The sequence below is a fragment of the Clupea harengus genome, chromosome 1 (genome assembly GCF_900700415.2).
Source record: "Clupea harengus chromosome 1, Ch_v2.0.2, whole genome shotgun sequence".
Classification (NCBI taxonomy): Eukaryota; Metazoa; Chordata; class Actinopteri; order Clupeiformes; family Clupeidae; genus Clupea; species Clupea harengus.
Window position 1 is genome coordinate 6,988,316 of NC_045152.1, and position 21,656 is coordinate 7,009,971.

General features: G+C 40.3%; 1 protein-coding gene across 1 annotated transcript; it reads left to right on the plus strand.

Annotated features, from left to right (window-relative positions):
* Nucleotides 1-1,908: 1,908 nt before the first annotated feature.
* Nucleotides 1,909-21,612, plus strand: atf7ip2 (activating transcription factor 7 interacting protein 2). Its single transcript, XM_031565995.2, has 16 exons — nt 1,909-2,059; nt 5,706-5,773; nt 5,960-6,088; nt 6,320-6,412; nt 10,113-10,186; nt 12,472-12,518; nt 12,753-12,823; nt 13,562-13,607; nt 17,680-17,753; nt 17,873-17,918; nt 18,168-18,250; nt 18,343-18,403; nt 18,518-18,564; nt 19,469-19,556; nt 19,695-19,750; nt 20,780-21,612. The coding sequence occupies exons 1-16, from the start codon at nt 2,053-2,055 to the stop codon at nt 21,194-21,196; spliced, it is 1,407 nt and encodes a 468-aa protein (XP_031421855.1). The 5' UTR covers nt 1,909-2,052; the 3' UTR covers nt 21,197-21,612.
* The last annotated feature ends 44 nt before the right edge of the window (nt 21,613-21,656 follow it).

Sequence of the window (21,656 nt, forward strand, 5' to 3'; positions counted from 1 at the left end):
TATAAGGTGACTCTGTTAGGTTGCTAAGTGTGTTGTGAAATGCCTGGCCATTATTATGTTATAAGGTGACTGTTAGGCTGCTAAGTGTGTTGTAATATCAGTAATCCAGTCCAGATCCTCCATTATCTGACATCTGTTTTTTAGCTTGTCCACTTGCCAGATAGTTAAAATTAACCTTCTCTGAATAACAACCTTCTCTGGATTTTGCTGACACTGGCTAAATTACCCTGTTCACATTGCAACAAAATTTTGCTTGATGTCTTCAAATTGAACATGAGTAGAGACTCAGACTACTTGGCTGTGTGGACCCTGACCGAGTAAGATTCTACATTATACATTGACTGTCATCTTCAATGAAATAGTAAAACTGTTTTTTTAAGAACTCTCAGAAAAGTGGATGTGACTGTGACATTACATTTTTGACCGTTTTTGCTAATTGATGTGACCCAGAAACATCAGACTCTTACACAGAAGTTGTCATACTACTACAGCAACTCACATTAAATGCATAGCTTCAAGACCTTACACGAATATGGCATAGTAGTTATTCAAATTCACATAAAGCATTAAAAGTTTTCAAGTGAACCCTTGGTGACAAGGGCCTTCAGGAAGGAGAGGCTCTCTGTTGGGTGGTGTTGTTGACTTAGCTATGGGGAGAATTATAAGAGCATCATTCCTGAAGAATTCTTACAGATGTTTCTTTTTTTTTCATCAAGATATGCATATTAATATATCCGAAACTTGTGTCCTTTTTTAATTCAGTGATTGAGTATGTATAGAGGTGAAGCACATTAGGGTTAAGCGGGGCTTGTTTCCCATGTTGTCCTCACTGAGAGGGCAGGTCAGCATTCAGCCAGGTGTAGAGGGGGTTTGAGGTTCACTACTCTGGGCAAGGTGGCAGATGGCTCCAGATGTCAGAGTCATTGTTCTGGTAAATAATGCCCTTTGTTCCTAGGATCAAAAGGTTCCTGCATGGGTTCACCTGCTGCATGGCTTCTCCTGGACAGTCTGGGTACATTAGAGAGAACCTGACGCACATACTACAGGAAACCCTTCATTGCCATTTAGCCGCAGAGGTGGCCCAAGTTTGGCCAAGGTGAGCTAGCCTCCTCGAGTCACCTGTTATTAGGCCCCTCTCACCCATGACTTCCAACAGATGCTTTATCTAGGCCATGACCTGTGGCCATGGAGTTGCGACCCTGTTCTTCAGCTGCCAAAAAAACACAGTCTACAGGAAATCCTATTGTAATCATATCGTCAGTCTCCAGCCTAACCCCTAATCCTTGTCCTTCAAGTTATGAAAAATACTAGTCAGGTTAAGGAACATCTCTCTTTAAAGCATTTACTAGAATTATTCCCCTTTATAGCCATTCTTCTTTTATTTAATGGTCATGCCATCTTATATCCTACAATACCCACTTAGCCAGTGTTGCAGTGCCAGGTTAACGGTGTGAGTGAGAGTAAAGACAGTGAGATGAATGTAAACATAATGAAGATCTGGATCAGGGGTGCAGCAAGGAATGATTTTGCCTTGTGGAATGGGACGGGGGTGCTTGCTCCATCCAAGCAAATTATGAGTTGTTGTTACGTAATCGTTTGCGTTGAAACTGAGAGTGTAATTTTTGTAGAACCGTTCTTTTCTCTAGCATTACATAATTTTCATTCGCATGTGTGCTTCGATGAAAGGAATCATCAATTAGTGTAGAAGAGAAAAAATTCGCCGCAATGAATTGAACGTATACCACAGGGTGGCGCTTTACTCTCACTAGGCTCCACATATTAATCTGGTAATCTTTTAGAATGCAGGCAGACATAGTATTTAAAGGATATTTACATAACAACTAAAATATGTATCTTTGGTGGGGCATACTTATCCTTTAGTGTATTACTACTACCATTGTCAAGAGTGTTTTACTTACCATCAAACAGCTTTCATTTTCTTGAAGAATCCGCCGGCCCCGCCCTCCTGCGCATCAGTTCAGTTCTGAAATCTTTGGTCCACCCTCCTGGAAACAGCAGCACGAGTTGCGAGTCAACTCACTCGATTCAGAGATGAACGGTAAAGTGTTTTTACAGAGCAAATCTTTGTTGCAGGTGGGAGACTGGGTTTATTAACCACATGTTTGCTACAAGGGAAAAGGTCTAGGTACTTGTGTGATAAAGTGCAAACTATACCCGTGACGCTAACGGTTAGCCTATCAGCCAAACTCTATTAGCTCACCATGCTATCAAGCTTCTCTGAATATCTTTGTTGATATTAGCGGTCAAGCTCTACCCCGATACATTGCCCCTTTTTGAGGTATGCTTTTATAAGGCAACTAGTTTTGGTATCATCTGCAAATTCATTTAGAATAGAATTGGCCGTGTAAAGGACACAAACACACACATGTATTGTTCCTACTAGCTGGTCGGGAAAATATACTTTGAAGTTCTATGTTTCGGGGCGGAACACCCTGCAAAAATGTGTATTTAAAAAGCGTTCACAGTACGACATTGACAACTATATCACCGAAAGACACCAGTTAACATGTCAGGGCTGATTGTGGTGTTTAGGCTTTGAGGTAGTTAGCTTGCTTAACGTTAGTTAGCATCGGATTTGCTTGACCCGCACATTCATTTTGTTTCTATACGCTGTACCCGGCCACACGTGTGGAGATTTAGGAAGAGTAGTGGACTCTTGTAATTCAGTTCCTTGAGCAAGCATGGCGACAGGGTCAAGGGACAAACTCTATGTCAACGACTTCCTGCCTCCCTGCATTGCTCCTTATAGTCAGGTGGCTTAACAACGCGATCGTGACAAGAGTGATAAAAGCATGAAATTTGGCACACAATTAGCTTATACCATACTAAAATATATTAGAAGGGGTGCCCAAGTGAAACTGCTCATTTTTTCATTTTAATGAGATATTAAGTTTTGGCCTAAATCAAGATATGCGTTACCTGTGGTCCGATTTTCAAAACGGTTATTTTGCCTAGAAATGCTTACCAAATAAGTAATAAATCAGTTATTTATGCATGTTTGTGTTTTCTTGTTTGTTTTTGATATCCACTAGTTTAAACAAATGTTCCTTTAAGTAGCAAAACAGACAAAAAGACTTGTGCCCGTGCGCGCGCTCATCCAAGATGGCGGGAAAGACGTAATTCTGCTATATCTGTTAGGTAAAACCGTTATTTTACCACCATTTAAAACCATATTTGCATTTGTATATTTTATATGTATAAGGACTGTAATATTTTATTAAAGATTTGCTTCAACATCATTAAAATAGCACCAACAAAGGCGCATTACAGTACCAGGAGGCTACGCAGAAAAAGGTAAATTTGGCGCAGATTGAGCGTGTCTTTTCCTACATCAAAACTGATCATATGAGGAATGTGCTGTTATAAATTGACAAATGTGATGATGAAAAATGAACAAGTCAATAGCATTTGTCGAGCTTATCGAGTACATAGAAGAATGTAGCTATTAAAAAAGGAACTCATATGTTTAAACTTTCTGAGCTGTCGTTGTACATCAAGAGGCTTGAAGATATTGGAGTTAAGAAAACTATAAATAAAACCAGGTTAATCAATGTCTTGGTAGAACATTACAAAGAGACTCTTTAAGAACAAACTGATGGAAGAAACACCGTTTTAGATTTCCGGGATACAATAAGCAGGCTATTGAAGGATGCTTTGAAATAACACAACTTTTCAGAAGACGCCGAAATTCTAGCGAGGGCTGCAACAATTGTAGGCTAAGGAAAGACATTTTTGCACACAAAGGATTTATTTTTTCTGGGTGCTTTCCAATGGACTGCCATTCAAAATATTAACCGTCAAGCTTAAAGTCTCTCGTTTCTATCATTCTTTATGGTCTCAACATACAGGATCAAGAGAAGTCTGAAAGCCAGGCATGTTTGGCCAAACTCACATTTCAGCATCTCGTGAGCCACCCCTACCACTATATGTTGGGCTAACTATGCATAACTCCACTAGAAGTAAGACATTGATAGAAAAGATATACCAAATGGGCATTTCTGTTTCTTATGATCGTATCATTGAGATAGAATACTGGCTAAAGACGTCTCTTTGCGAGCGCTACAAGGCCAGATTGGAGTGCGCCCATGTTCTTAAGGGCTGAATTTGTGATAAATCGATGAGTGCATTCACATGAATTGTACAGGCATCAATAATTATAATAATAATAAATACGAGAATATTTGTATCATTAGCAATTACGTTTCACATTTATAGTCATGATTCTACGAGGCTTCGTGATAAATAAATAAAGAAAGAAAGAAAACGAGAACGCTCGTTCAATTTAAGAATCAGTGCACACTTTGGCCGTTTAAGAACACATTTCCAGGCATTCATGGATCCGGTGGAGATCTTTTCTTAGGTTGAAGATATTAAAGACACTTAACAAAATGTGCGAGAATGAGGTCCATTGCTCACAATCCAGCTCCACGACATCAGTCTCCTCATTTCACGGAACTGGTATCAGCATCTTTCAGTTTACAACAGAAAGTGTGCCTGGCGAAAATAGGCCCCCACTAGTTCTGCCGTGTGGAACAGAGCACCAAGGATAACCAGAGAGCTATGTAACGGTCTCTGCAGTTGCAATAAGCACAAGTTCAGTTTCCGTTCCAGCCTGCAAAATAACACCACTTCACGGCAATGTTAGCATTAGGTTTGGATGACTATCCCCAAGTGTCTATACTGTATGCAGAGAGCTGATTACGTGCACCTGCAAACAGCGCTGCTCACGTTGCAAATGTCTTCAAGAAAAGTTGAGATGCAAGCCAATGTGTTAATGTGATTGTCCAGACAGCAAATCGTAGAGCAATGTATAACAGCACATTCCTCATATGATCAGTTTTGATGTAGGAAAAGACACGCTCAATCTGCGCCAAATTTACCTTTTTCTGCGTAGCCTCCTGGTACTGTAATGCGCCTTTGTTGGTGCTATTTTAATGATGTTGAAGCAAATCTTTAATAAAATATTACAGTCCTTATACATATAAAATATACAAATGCAAATATGGTTTTAAATGGTGGCAAAATAACGGTTTTACCTAACAGATATAGCAGAATTACGTCTTTCCCGCCATCTTGGATGAGCGCGCGCACGGGCAAGTATTTTTGTCTGTTTTGCTACTTAAAGGAACATTTGTTTAAACTAGTGGATATCAAAAACAAACAAGAAAACACAAACATGCATAAATAACTGATTTATTACTTATTTGGTAAGCATTTCTAGGCAAAATAACCGTTTTGAAAATCGGACCACAGGTAACGCATATCTTGATTTAGATCAAAACTTAATATCTCATTAAAACGAAAAAATTAGCAGTTTCACTTGGGCACCCCTTCTAATATATTTTAGTAGGGTATAACCTAATTGTGTGCCAAATTTCATGCTTTTATCACTCTTGTCACGATCGAGCCTAAATTTTGCATTAAGCCACCTGACTATTAGCTGTATGTGTTGCCCCACCGTACCACTGGTTTTGCACAACATCCAGTTTGGAATGTGTCGAATGTAAACCTGACATGTGTGTTATTATTAGTGTAGTTTGGGTTTGTCAGTGTTGGAGTCCACCATTTGGTCTAGTATTCAGTGACGTTATACCAATTCACTTTAACGTTAGTTAATGTTGACTTTGAATTGTGTTCCTGACCAGTATCTGATGGTCATGTCAGTGTGAATTTTTCTCTTTTAGCCATGAAAAGAAAAAGATCTCCCGAAAGACCGCTGTCAGGCCAACCAAAGAAACTCTCAGAGGCGGATGTAAGTACCACAACAACAAATTAGGTCTACACTGTTGAAAGAACAAGAATACACAACTAGAAATAATGTAACCATCGCTCAAATATCCTATTTTCCATACTAGATTACCCTTGCAAATGAAACTTTCATATGAGAATATGAAATGGTCTAAAATGAGAATCACAGAGCTTTTTTTCCTCCTCCTAGGTTGAAGAAATTGTAAATCGCAAGGTCAGTATTGCCATGTCAAAACAAGAGGATACACTCAAAGTGCTACAGCAAAAAATCAAAGAAATGGACAGCCCAAACTTTGAGGACAAGATTCATCAGCTGAAAGTAAGTGAAGTTGGTTCATGGGGATCATGACGGAGCAGTAGCATCTGATGCTGGTGGATCGTGGTCCTTAGGTTGTCTCAGTTTGGTACTTCCACCAGACTTCACTTACATTGTGAGGACCCATTTAGCTAGCAGTGTCATTTTGTTTTTTTGTTATTCTACAGGTTGACTGAATTTTGAAGTTGTGAAACTGGCAATTACTGAACCAGACTGTTTGTTGCTCTTGTGCAGGCACACATACAGAAAGTGAAGAGAAGAGGGGATGCAGCCATGATTTACATAAGAAACCTCAAGGCCCAAGGCAGGATACTCCCTGTTGATCAGGTATGCTACAGCAGGTTTCATTTCTCTGGCGATGTTGGAGACTTCAAAGGTGATATATGTAAGAATTTTAGTTGAAAACATTCGAAAATAAACTAGAAATAGGAACAGAATGTGAAGAAATAACTGTTTTGACGTAAAGGTCAAAGGGCGTTTTGCACATGCTAACCAGCTAGAGCGGCTCTATCCACTTTGTACCAAGGTTATTATCGTTAACGAAAACTAACGAAAAAACGAAAACGAGGTGTGATTTTTTTTTTTTTTTTTTTTTTCGTTAACTGAAATAAAAATAAAAACGAGGCTTTATAAAAAAAACGATAACTAACTGAAACTGTATTGTGTCTTTACAAAACTAACTAAAATAAAATAGAATTATAGAGAAAATGTTCTTTGTCAAAAGTTTTCGTCTTTGTCAATGTATTTCATAGATTTATTTCATGCGTAGCCTTATAGTCTATCTTCCGCCGTACCACTTTTAGTACACGCCCCTCACCTGGTTTCATGGCGGAAAAAATCGGGAGAAAGCGACAGAGTCCTATTTGGGATTACTTGGAACAGTAACGTGCGGTGAGGTTCGTGGCTGGTGAGACACTTCAGAGTCAGGTTTACAAATATATAAGCCCAATACAGTAGTTTAACTCACCATTCAATTGGCAGCTTGCACTTTGACTACTGGTTGTTTTTCATATCAGCATTTTTTACACACACAGTCTGGTAAGGTGGCTACATACAGTTGGCAGCTGCTAGCTTGTGATGAACTCGTGTTAATATGTGTGATTATGCACTCGTGAATATGAACTCTTACGAAGTTGCACAGGCCCCCTGAGGGTCTCCGCTGTACGTCCAAAACCAAAATCTATTCTCGAGGTTCAAAATATTTCCAAAGCAATTTGGCTTTGGGTGTGAGAAGTCGATCGAGTTATCTTCTGTCCCGTCGTTTGAAGCATACCTTTTAGCTACAGCATTGGTCTCCCATTATTGATCAATTCACGTTTTGATTGAAAGTCCAGTTATGAGAAATGTTTAAGCTTAGCTATAGAATCTTCCATTTTCGTAGTCAAGGTCAAATATAAGAAGAGTAACGGCAGAACGAGCATAAACCCGACCGGTGGGCTCTCGCATGCTCCCTTCATTGAAGCAGAGGTACTGTTTGCCTCCTCTCCGTGCTTTTTCACTGCGGCTTTACGTCAGATCAGCAAGACTAAATAGGTTCTACGCATGCGCTCAACCCAGTTTGTGAGGGATTGCGCAATCTGAGATGAGGCACAGCTCATCGCTGCCTCACCGTCTCCCTGTCTCCTGTCTGTTTGAACAGGACATGCGCAAATTCTGACTGACACACGTCTGACACAAATCTTTCATAGCTGTCTTTTGTGGATGGCTGTTCATCTGTCCTAAGTGAACAATCTTTTTTAAATGGTATGTTTGGTGAGTTTTTATTACATATTATTTATCTTGTATCTTCTATTCATTTTGAGCATTTTGTTTTGCAAGCAAAAAAAATAAGCTTCCCTGACTGCCGCCCCCCCCCCCCCCCCCCCCCCCTTGGTCTGTTGCATTCCGTGGTAAAGACTAAAACTAATACTGAAACTAAACTGAAACTAAGCATTTTCAAAAAATAGAAACTAAACTAAACTAGCAAACCCGCTTTAAAAACGAATTAAAACTAAACTGAAATTGAAAACAAAAAGTCAAAACGAAATACAAATAAAAACTAGTGAAAAATGCAAAACTATAATAACCTTGCTTTGTACCTCAAGAGGCGCTACTGAGTCACTGTAGTGAAAAACGCAAAGCTAAGGAAGGGTGCTGCCACGGGCATAAGCCCACCTTATCAGTAGTGGTGTTTTAAAGTGTTATCCCATCTCTGAGGCTAAGATAATGACAGTTCAAGTGTTTGTTGATTCATGGAGAAATGGAGCACTCCAGTTTAGAACTACAGAGCCTCAATCCTTTTTCAGAGTGCCAGACGTTCGGACCTAGGTAAGCAAGCCCATCGGTTAACATTGATGGTTAGATTATCAGTTAACTCAAAAGCTCGAGCACCTAATAGAAGACCTCTAGGGGTCTGTTTGCCTCGACTAAGTTCATGTAATATATAGATATCAATTGATGTTTAATGAGAAACTAATGGTTGCGTAGATATCTTTCAATCATATAAATGTTTTCATGCTACATGTAGTCTTCAGCCTCCATCGCTTCGGCCAAACTTTTTGTTGACTTCTGCGAAGGGAGAGGAGGTAGGGTTGCACAAATGGAGTTATATACTGCCCCCACTTGCCTTGGAGTGGGAAGTATGAAATCATATAGCTTGCTAGCCAAGAGTAGAGGCAGACATTTTTTCAGGAATTCTATGGGATTCCCGCGGGATGAGTCAGTTGGTGCAGTCGACTTAAGACAGCGCTGACATAAAGTGATGCATGCTGGTCAGAAATGTTGTACGACTTTCTTCTTGACCTTGTCTTGTGACACCCTCATTGGCTGGAATCTCGATAAACACGACATGTGTTTCCTGATGCTAGAAATAAGAAACATCTGGATCTGATATGTGAATTCTGCAACAGTGGCACTGAAAACCTTTTATTACTGCATTATGTTATTGATATAATCTATAATCAATTATGTATGTGTGTAACTCGCATGCCTGTGTTTCTTATGTGCTGACCTTTCTGGCTTTGTATGTGTGCTTAAACTAGTGTGTATAAGCAGAAGCTGGAAAGAAGTAGTGGTTGCTCTTCTTTCCTATATCTGCAACATTGTAGACCCAAACATTTGGAAAAAGCACAGTAAGATGACCTCGGATGTGGGAACCCACGGCGTGGTTATCTCTGCCAGATAGTGCATTGACCTCAGTCACGCCAACTTCAACCTATAGAAACCTTGTGTGATGTAAACTTTGCTTATCTCTCTTCTGCTTAGATGTGAGTGAGCCGGATATGCATATTGAATAAATATTGAAGAGATACTTATGCACAATTCTAGAGTCCGAGGTAAACTTGGTGTAGTGTAGGATGATAAAAATCCGCAGAAAACTCTCAACTCTTAATTGATGTGACCTGCAGTGCTATTGACTGTATCCCAACATTGATTTACTAAATTAACACTATAATTAATTTTGTCAGTTATATTTATTTGAATGAAAAGGAAGGGGGGGGGGGATCTCAACTGTAAACAACAATAAAGAAAGAGATTCTGCAAGATCACCCATTAGTCACGTTCCTAAGAGCCGAGAGCGACAGAGTTTAATCTCCGTACCCTGTTTGTGAGACGTGTGTGAAGTAGTTATCAAATACACCACTGACTCGAGGACCTTCAAAGATCCACTCGTTAAGCCAGTGGCAGTGAAATGCAGACAAATCACCGCTTTTGGGAAAAGTGAGGTGAAATAAATAAAAACTGCAGCAGCACACAAAGTAATCCAAGAAAAGCATGGCGAGAACATCAAATCAAAATCTTGCCAGGCTTAAATGTACTACCTTTTAAAGCTACCAAGCTACTCTTTAAAGGTTTTTCCACAGATTTGTCTTTGGACTTTGCCACAAGTTCTTTCTGTCAATGTTTTAAATATTTGTTGTATGTTTGTAATTGTCTTTTTTTTTTACTACACATGTGCATATTTGTACTTAAAATGTAATCCCTTCTGTATGTTTGACGACGTGCATTTTTGGTCTATTTCATTTGTTTTGCTTCTGTTTGTGTTCAGCAATCCGACGTCCTACTCCTCTCGACCACCCCTCCTGCTGAGAACACTGCCCCAGGTGCTGTCACCAGCTCCAGGTACCTCGCTGTCTTCCACGTCTCCCTGTTTGGGGCTTTGTGATTGAAGCCCAGCATGGAAGTCTATTCAGATTTGCCTTTCAGGAACCGCATACAGGCTGTTGACAGGGACAGTGATGCAGGCGGCCATGAGATAGATGAAGGAGCGCTTTAGCCGTCACTCAAGTGTCTGTGCACTGACGGACCTCTGGAGGCCATGCCAAATGTCCAACAACTTAAGTAATATTTGTAATCTTAACCGTCTCATCTCTCATCCACGGAATCTTTCAGTGCAGGAACACATACTCTGTAACGTCGACTTTTAGACGCACACAGGGGTGTGGACCTAAAGCGTTAAAACATTAATGTCCATCATAGAATCTGAGGATCAAAGAGTCTAAGCATCTCCCTTATAGCAAAACTATCTCGGGGTAAAAGACCAACTAAACCAAGAAACCCTGTCGTTTAAAGGACTAAGCATGATCATGACATCATGGTCTGATCTTAGAATAATAAAACACAAACATAAAAGAAATAAACCCCAAAATAAGGGAAGAAATCTAAACAGGACAGACATATTTTCTAGGAAAGCATGGACTTGCTGTACGCCTCTCAGATTAATTCTGGGCATTGTCAGGGAAAAACCCTTAACTTTGACTTTGTTTAGCAGATAAGACACCACAACCAAAGTATAGTTATTTCAGACTGTGATTCACCGGGCCCGGCAGACAGAGCAACTTAGCAACTTCCAAGTTCTCTCTGCTGTCCCCTGCTCACACAGCTGCTTTTATTTGAACACAGTGTTTACACAATGGCAGTCAGGAAACGGGGGTGCAGTTAGCTGAAATTTACTTCTGCCTAGCAACAAGTCAGTTTACAACCCGCTTCCTCCTTATCTCATAAAAACATTACGTGAGGTATCTGATTTCACATTCTTGCTCTGCTAAGTGGCTTCCAAAGTCCAACCTAACAAACAAAAGACAGGACACTTATATATAGCATTTTTGAACAAGCCCGTTTAGTTAAACCATTCATGATAAAATATACAAATACTTTCTTTAACAGGCATCTACCATCAGGATGAATAAATGTCAGTTAGTGATAATGTACTGAAACGCCTTCATTCAGATATTGTTTTGTTTGAATACATTAGGAAAGTTAGCATATTGGACACATAACAAATGAAACATGTGGAATACATCAGAACTCTCCAAATAGTCACAATGACCTAAAGCTAAACAGAGAAGAGTAACCATGTAGGGACACGAACACACTCACAATCATTTACTCATTCACAATGTCTACTTTACTGATATTTGTTGTTTTGCCTTTTACAATGAAACATTAATTTTGTTATTGCAAATTTTTTGTTTTGTTTCTTGTCACCATGTCTAACCAGATGATCCCTTTTCGATATAGCAACTCCCTTGTAATGATGAGCCCTGTTGTGAAAAGAATCTTAAGTGATTTAGATTTTAAAGCACTGCACGTAGATGCCATTACCTTGTTTTTCTCTTGAGTGTAGCGGAATATGAAACATATGTTTTGAACTGCATGCTCACAAACTTGTCGGTGTGCTCAGTAAGTAAGAGTTCATATTTGCAAACCGTGTAATCAAACTGTCTTTTTCTTTGTTTCGTTTCATTTTTGCATCCAACATTTCTTAGCATCCTATTCTAAACTAGGAATGTGTGGGGAGAAGTACTGTCAAGGCTGAAGTTCACTGTTGTATTTCGCTAACAAAGATATAGCTCATGATGTGCATCTAAAGAGAGAAACCTGATACCAAAGAGATTTAAGGTCCATCATCCATGGTTCGTTTTCTCTTTAGTCGCACAGCTGTATAAATTATTTTACAGATCACTTGTATCCTGCCAAGTCCATTCAGTGACTCAGTATGCACATGAATATCCTGTGCATGTGAAATGGGGCCATCTAGTGATGACCTGTGAGAGAGAATGTGCATGAATAAGGCTTATGTCATGCTTTTACTGGTTCGGATGTGAAAACACAGGAAAACATTTCCAAAATTGATGTCTCCTGTTACAGCAAAACACTGTGATGGGATATTAGAATTGGTAATATGAAGAAATTAACCGTGTGATTGGTTTAGCAAGGTTTATATGTGCTGCCTTAACCCCCCCCCCATGCAGTATTGTAGTTTATTAAATAACTACAAAAATATGATTATATTATATAATGAATATAATGCACTCTGATGACAATTTGGGATCTTAATTGTCAGGAAGATGTCATCGAGTAACTAATGCATCTTCAAATGACTTCTCCAATTTTGTCCTACACAGGAACTCAGTCAGTGGAGATGGATCCATTGATGGAGTTTCCTCAAGCGGTATGTTATAATACCTCACACAGAAAGATTGTGTCTGTAGTACTATGAGTTTATTTTATTGATGTTTTTAAAGGCTATAATTACTTCAACATACCTTCAAAGTCTTTTCCCCACTGAAAATACATTTTACAAGGTCCAAATAAACGTCTCTGTTGTACGGACAGGATCGTAAGGCCTATTTGTTGAAAGAAAACAACAGTCATTTCTTATTCCTTTGTCTCTGTCTCACTGTAGAGAATGACATCGAAGACCTAGGAAGTGCCCATTCCAGAAGAAAGGCTGTGGGAGGTTTCTGGCAGGGTTGGGTAAGGCTTTTCTCAGAAGTGAATTGCCTATAGGCACTGAGAGTAAACAGGGGAATGAAACTCAATGTTGCACGGTCAAAGGTGAAATGTTGGAACGCATGCACATACAGGGAGGGTTCATATTGCAGTGTGACATGGGAGACAAGCTTTTAAAGTGTGCAGCCAGTGACACCAGGTCACTGGGTTTCATTGCAGAATTCATATTGACATGCATGCCCTCGTAGTATTGTAGGTGGTTTTGGATGATGTTTGGTGTCAATGAGTGCTGTTACACAGTGCATTCAGAAAGTATTCAGATCTCTTGAAGTATTTGCACATTTTGTTATGTTGCAGCCATATGCTAATATTGTTGAAATATATATGTTTTTCTCATCAATCTACACGTAATACCCCGTAATTATAAATCGAAAACAGGATTTTAAAATGTTTGCTAATTTAAATTTTTTAATTTTTAATTTTTTTTTTTACTGAAATTTCCCATTGACCTAAGTATTCAGACCCCTTTGACACATGACATTTAGCGCAGGTGCCTCCCATTTTTCTTGATCATCTTTGAGATGTTTGTTGGATACTCTAATGCAACCATGGATGGCTTCCTTGAAAGGATTTAAGAATGTAGAGGATTTTAGCATACGGCTGCAAGTGAGACATGACAAAATGTGAAACAGTGAAGGGCTCTGAATTCTTTGTGAATGCACTGCGCTAGTAGTAATAATAATGTTGTGTGTTCCTACCTAGCGGGGCAGAATGCAAGTGGTGGATCTCACAGCGGAGGATATCCTAGGTATGTCCACCCGACTCTTTTAGGACCAAGGCCAATTTCCTTCTCTGAGATGCTCAGAAGGTCAGAGACATTGTGAGTGATGTGGCTGGAGGATGCTGGTCTGGTGGTTGGGTCTTTTAAAGCTTATTGTAGTGCAAAACTAGCCAAGTGTCTTGGGATAACTAGCAATACCTAGCCATGGACTGGCCTCACACAAATGTTCACTTTATTCATTATGGTCAGAAAACAAGGATTGATTTTAGTCAGAATTTTTAGCCAATTTCCTGTTATGGTTGTAGACCAAAAACATGTTCAGGTGACTGGATCCGCCTTTTGCAAATGTATTAGTGGTGTCAAAATTAGTACAGCACAGAATCTGTGTTCAAAGTTAAAAAGATGCTATTAAACAGCAGTATTTTAATGTAAATATGTTGATTCTACATCCATTCTGTGATTTTTTTTATTTTTTATTATTATTTATTTATTAATTTTTTACATATACACTACTGTTCAAAAGTTTGGGGTCACCCAGATCATTTCATGTTTTCCATGAAAACTCACACTTTTATTTATCAAATGAGTTGCAAAATGAATAGAAAATATAGTCAAGACATTGACAAGGTTAGAAATAATGATTTTTATTTGAAATAATAATTTTGTTCTTCAAACTTTGCTTTCGTCAAAGAATGCTCCATTTGCGGCAATTACAGCATTGCAGACCTTTGGCATTCTAGCTGTTAATTTGTTGAGGTACTCTGTAGAAATTTCACCCCACGCTTCCTGAAGCACCTCCCACAAGTTGGATTGGCTTGATGGGCACTTCTTGCGTACCATACGGTCAAGCTGCTCCCACAACAGCTCAATGGGGTTGAGATCTGGTGACTGTGCTGGCCACGCTATTACAGACAGCATACCAGCTGCCTGCTTCTTCCCTAAATATTTCTTGCATAATTTGGAGGTGTGCTTTGGGTCATTGTCCTGTTGTAGGAGGAAATTGGCTCCAATGAAGCGCTGTACACAGGGTATGGCATGGCGTTGCAAAATGGAGTGATAGCCTTCCTTATTTAAAATCCCTTTTACCTTGTACAAATCTCCCACTTCACCAGCACCAAAGCAGCCCCAGACCATCACATTACCTCCACCATGCTTGACAGATGGCGTCAGGCACTCTTCCAGCATCTTTTCACCTATTCTGCGTCTCACAAATGTTCTTCTGTGTGATCCAAACACCTCAAACTTTGATTCGTCTGTCCATAACACTTTTTTCCAATCTTCCTCTGTCCAATGTTTGTGTTCTTTTGCCCATATCAATCTTTTCTTTTTATTGTCCAGTCTCAGATTTTCTTTGCCACTCTGCCTAGAAGGCCAGCATCCCGGAGTCGCCTCTTCATTGTAGATGTTGACACTGGCGTTTTGCGGGTACCATTTAAAGAAGCTGCCAGTTGAGGACCTGTGAGGCGTCTATTTCTCAAACTAGAGACTCTAATATACTGGTCTTCTTGCTGAGTTGTGCACCAGGGCCTCCTACTTCTCTTTCTACTCTGGTTAGAGCCCGTTTGTGCTGTTCTCTGAAGGGAGTAGTACACACCGTTGTAGGGAATTTTCAGTTTCTTCGCCATTTTTCGCATGGAATAGCCTTCATTTCTAAGAACAAGAATAGACTGGCGAGTTTCACATGAAAGTTCTCTTTTTCTGGCCATTTTGAGAGTATAATCGAACCCACAAATGTGATGCTCCAGATACTCAACTAGCTCAAAGGTAGGCCAGTTTTATAGCTTCTCTCACCAGCAAAACAGTTTTCAGCTGTGCTAACATAATTGCACAAGGGTTTTCTAATCATCCAGTAGTCTTCTAAGGCGATTAGCAAACACAATGTACCATTAGAACACTGGAGTGATAGTTGCTGGAAATGGGCCTCTATACACCTATGTAGATATTTCATTAAAAACCAGACGTTTCCACCTAGAATAGTCATTTACCCCAAAGTGACCCCAAACTTTTGAACGGTAGTGTGTGTATATATTAGTGCTGTCAGTTTAACGCGTTATTAACGGCGTTAACGCAAACCCATTTTAACGCCGTTAATTTTTTTTATCGCGAGATTAACGCGATTTTTTTATTATTATTTTTTTTTTTCTTTTTTTTTAGATTAACATTCTTTTTGGCCATGCAAACTGTGTAGTAGGCTAACGTTACGGTTTGAGTGAATGGTGAGCGCGATACGGCGAAATGGATGATAAAAAGCTTCTGAATGGAAAGTTTACTTTTAAAAGTTGTGTTGTGCAACAGAAGCGAGCTTCACTGTTGTCTGAAAATGTCAACAGGCAGCTGGCTGAAAGCAAAGAAGTAGTAGGCTTACCTTTTATCGGTAACCTAACTGTTACGGTTCATTGTTTCTGAAATAAGAGGCCTGACTGCTATGTTCCCAGCAAACTTGAAAAAAAGAAAATATTAAGCCATGGTTTAACTGCACTATAGGCTGAGTCCTTGTTTACCTGAAATGTGCACTTTATAATTTTATTTTGTACCGCCCTGTTTGGCAATGTTGGTTTTCAATTAAATAAAACATTTGCTTAAAGCAAGCCAATCCACTTTTCCATGTTGATAAGGGCATCAAAATAAAAATAAAATGATGGAAAAAATAAATAAACGAAGGGACATTTAGAATAGATACAAATTTGCGATTAATCGCGATTAATTTTGAGTTAACTATGACATAAATGCGATTAATCGCGATTACATTTTTTTATCGTTTGACAGCACTAGTATATATATATATCCATTATTTCAGGCTTCAGTCTTAATCACAGCAAATTGTGCAGTTCATTTTTTCATTATATTTTTTTTTTATCGATTGACTGCACAAAAAAATATTAAAAGAAAACCCACAGCATTTCCCCCCAGAGAAAACCTTCATATACAACCTTATAGATTATCCATATCATCTGCATAACCGTAGCCATTGTTGCATGTTGTGATGGTTTGCAAGTGATGGCCTTTTCCTCCTAATTAACCCAGCCCCTCACCTTTGCAATCTGATTGGCTGGGCAGCAGATACTCTGTGGCCGTCACTGTAGTTTCCAGTCTATTCCTGCAGCACACACCTAGCCGGTGAAACATCGACTGGCAGCACCTGTGTAAATGGGCAAAGTCAAGCCTTTGAAAATGCACTTTTCCTCATGCTCTTTCAAAAGTTTATTTACTAACTTTTGCCAAACTCTTGCCAACATACAAGTCCAGCCGGTGCCCTCAGTATGCTGTGCGCACGCGAAACAATTGGCATGCAGGGATGTCTGTGTCTGTCTCCAGATTGGTAAATACAGCTGGCATGGAGACTGATTACACAGTCCAGGCTAGTCGTGCAGACTATTCATTTTTCTCAGACCATCTATTTTGTGATGACTATCAGAATCTGAATCCAAGTAGTAGCTCATGTATTCCAAAAGGGTGCCGTCTCACACCGTCTCTCAAGGAGATTCAGCAAACGCAGTCACTGGAATTACTGTGGCCTGAAGTTTGAGGGACAGTCTTGTCTGTTTCATTGGGGTGTAATACTATACTATTACGGTTTATACCCAGATACTGAACCTTCTCAGTGCAATCATATTGGCACCTTGACTAGTGCTTAACTTGCACTTCAGCAGTTACATTCCTGCACTTCTTTTTCTTTCTATGTCGTTTTTCTATTTCTTATGTAAAGTAGTATTTATTGTTACACCAGGTTTTTATTGCTCTTAGCTTGGTTGTTTTCTCCCTTGTACGTCGCTTTGGACAAAAGCGTCTACTAAATGAGTAAATGTAAAATGTAAATGTAAATATATTGGATCAGTGCAGTCATATTGTTGTATTGAATCATTTGCGAGGAGTTTTCGTTCAATGGCATTCACTGAAATCATGGAAACATATTAAAAATAGTCAGAGAGAGAGAGAGAGCGCATAAGTAAAAGCATACTAAACCTGAGGTAGTAATATCATAGAGATTCTCTCTCTTATTGGTTTTTGATAAAAGATGTTTGTATTTGAAATCCTCATGTTCTGCTTAATGCTGTAATGAAATACTTTCCTAAATGATGATCTGTATCTTACCTCACAGCAAACTCAGCCGAGCCGAGCTGCTCAGTGACCACCAGCACTCCACCCCGTGCCTCTAACCCTATTGTTCCAAAGGTAATTCCACTACGCAATTCACATACAGTCGTCTCGAATTCACGTGTTTCTATAGATTGTGTCTGGTCATTATTTGTACTTTTGATATTTTTGTTTTTGTTTTGTTTTTTCTTTCCCAGGCTGAGATGAAAAGCCCTTCGGCACCGGCTGAAAAATCATCTGATGGTAATGACCAAACCTAGACTATTTCATTTATTGCAGTATACTAAGAGTGGAACGGTTTTTAGTTTTCCTTTATGGGAAATGTTTTCATTATTGCTTTCACTGTAGTAGCCCACCAGTGGTTGATTCAGAGAAGCTGTTTGTATTTCTTTATTGCTTAGAAACATGTACGAAACACAATCTCCTTAAAGATGCTGATATTGGATTTCACTCTGACTCATTCACTGACTATCACTGACTCTGTTTCCACAGCCCCTCCCCAAAGTGTGCCTACAGCCCAGCCTGCTCCAGACCGTGGCCAAACATCTCCACAGTCATCAGTGAAGGCAGTGAAGGTAGCGAAAGTAGTCAGTTGCACACAGTTAATGCAGTAGACCTGTTAAAGTGGTTCGATCCAGAAATAACTCCCGCCTCATTACATTCCCAGGATGAGCCGAAATCACCCAATCCTGTTTCTATGCAGATAAAGACTGAAGATATACCATATGGTAAACACCAGCACTTTATCGCTCATTGTTCGTTCACAGTCATTCAGATTGATTGCTGGCTGCTGTGCCAAAAGAATGTTAATTCGCTCGTGTTGCGTTTTTGTGTTCCCAAAGGGATATCAGAATCATCTGAATCTGCAGCGGAACAACAAGAAGCAACGGTAACGTTCCCCCCTTGATAAAAGTTTAGTCCTGTCTCAGAGCCAAGCTCCTTTTAGTTGTGTACATCCCTTCAGTTTTATAAGGCGCTGTTATATTTTCGCCAATTGTCCATGCGTAGTAGATTATTTTCAGAACGTGACAGATATCCAGAGTTACTATGGAAAGGACCCCAGCTAGATACTGGAGGTCAGGAGTGTGGATGAACATGTCATGCAGAGTTGTAAACCTTCAGAAAATGCTACTTAAGTATCCAGAAACAAAAACGAATTGAACAGCCACAGGTCATTGCACACCGTGTCAGAGCATGGCTGTGGTGTAACTGCAGGGGTGGTTAGCATAGTGTGGTTGAATAGATGGCTGTGGTGTAGTCACTGCAGGGGTGGTTAGCATAGTGTAGTTGAATAGATGGCTGTGGTGTAGTCACTGCAGGGGTGGTTAGCATAGTGTAGTTGAATAGCGACAAACCAACTAAGGTGCTGCTGAAGTATTTTTCACGATTTCTAACTTCTTTTTATGGCCACAAATTAAAGTTGTATCAAGTTCATGGGATGTCCTTTTTGTCCTTCTAATGTACTGCCTATAAGTGGATACCTCTTTTATTTTAAGACCCCCCTCAGTTTTTTTGTGCAGAAGTTCGGCGCACCAAACGGCGTGGCCTCCCTTAATCTGTACTACTCATGAAATGGCTCGACACAGTCCACTGTGTGCTTTCGGTTTGTGTCGCACAACGAATGAGTGTGACTCTTTAACAAGTCGGACCACAGAGACAAAGCAGTGGCGGGGACTGAGGAGCCTGTCTTGGGAGTGTGTGTGTGTGTGTGTGTGTGTGTGTGTGTGTGTGTCTTGGGAGTCTGTTTGCAGCGCTGATGTTCACTGAGTCCCTCTGTGTTGTTTCATCTGTAGAGTACCGCCCGTGTGACGACCACCCCTCCTGTTCCAGCCAGCACGCCAGCACAGGACAACACGGCTGATGGCAAAGCGGCTATGAAAGGTAAGATGCCGCTTTTGAGCTCTTGCTTTCGCTCTCTCCCTCTCCCTCTCCCTCTTCCTCTCTCTCTCTCTCTCCTTTTGAGGATGAGGATGAGGATGTCAGTCACCTCTGAACAAGTTATCTTATATCTGCCAACAGGAGCCAAAGATCCAAAGACCAAGAAAATCCTCGTCCGGGATGCCAGCGGACAAGGGGTAAAGTATTGTGGTCTCCTATAGCGACCCAGTCATGCTATCTCCTCCCCCTGTCCTCACGTACTGCAGTAGACCTTGTATAGACCAGTGCTTTGGTGCCATTAAGGGGAAGTCCTGTGAAGGAAGTCAAAATTACTACTGAAGTATGAGCTGTCACTAAATCACTGCAAGGCCTTTAGACAGAAATAAGGTTGCCTGAAGGCCTTAAACCTGGACTACCTCAAGTTCCCTTTTGGAATCATGGATTGAAATAGTCGTGGAGATGTTGTAATCTAACATTATGATATCAAGGTCAAAGAGAAGAATTAATGAGAGCTTAACATAAACCCTCAATGAGGATATTTTTTAACTAAATTTTTTGGGATGATTTTGAATTAGACCAAGAAAAGTTGCTAAAACACATTGAGGTACTTTGGTTTCACACCTAAATCATGACATGAATGATGAATAGGGCTGAACGATTAATTGCATTTGCGATTTAATCGCGATATGATAGAACGCGATTTACTAACCGCAACGTTCGCGATTAAAAACGTGATCTAAAAAAAATAAAGAATTAAATAATAATTTTGCACACAGTGTTTAAAAAGTGCATGCCTTGTGTTTATTGTTACAATGACTTTGTTTAAATTACTTAAATGCAAAGTGGCAAAGCCACTGATTAATTGTTCTTGATTCTGTAATGAGCACTTAAATAAAAAATGTAATGGTGGGGAATAATATTTTACACTAAATGTATCTAATATTGTGTTGGTCATATTGAAATCATTCATTACGATTTGTTGGGGAAAAAAATTAGGATAAAATAAAAAAATCGCATATTAAATCGCAATCGCAATATTGGGGGGAAAAAAATCGCAATTAGATTATTTCCCAAAATCGTTCAGCTCTAATGATGAAGGCTAAATATTTTACAAGAGCAGGTTATGTAGTTTAATTCATAAAACTGCAGGCTGTTGTACACCTTCATTAACACCGATTTCCCCTCCTCTGCCCCTCCCCCCCCCCCCCCCCCCCCTCCTCCTCCAGAACACGTGGATACAAAAGTTGCACCCTCTGCCGGACAGGCCCTTCCCCTCCACAGTCCCGGCGGCCGCCGCCTCCAAGAACATCCCGCAGAAGCTCACGCTCAGCGTGGTGCGCATGACCGACTCAGCATCGCCCGCCATCTGCTTGATGTGGCAGGTGGCAGAGGTGGACCCGCATGGGCCCGAGATGGACAGCTACTACATCTACGGCGCCCAGGAGAACCTCGACGACACCTTCTCCCGCTGGACCCAGATTGGCCACATCATGGCCACGGCGCTGCCCATGGCCTGCCGCCTGTCCGACTACATCAGCCACCGGCGCCTCTGCTTCGTCATGGTCGGCAAGGACAAGTACGGCCGCTACGGTCCCTACAGCGAAGTGGAGTGCATCTATGCCAGATCAGCGAGGGCATCCTGAAGGGCAGGAGAGTCGAGGTCGAGGCTGTGCCGCCAGCAGATGCCCACACCATCTGCATAGGAAGACTGTTGTTAGTTTTGTGCCCACATGAACCAGACATGCGGTATCCAGACCAGGGTTTTGGACAGAGGACGCATAGTCGGCTTCCTCTATGGATAAAATCTTCATTATAAGACTTGTTCGAAGTGTTTGTTTTGTTTTGTTTGTTTTTGGTTTATCCTGAGAGATGTTACATTTCAGCATAGTGAGATCTGGGTAAACATTTATATGCTCGTATTCTCTATATATGCTGTCTTTTCGTGCAAAATGTTGCAGAGATCTTATCTAACCGTCAGTATTATCCATGTGCATGTTTTGATAAACACCGCAGTGAAAGTCACTAGTTTTAAAGTTCATTAAAGATGAATCAGAAGGACCATCTGAGTGAAAGTCATATTTCAACAGGTTTGACGTCAGCAGA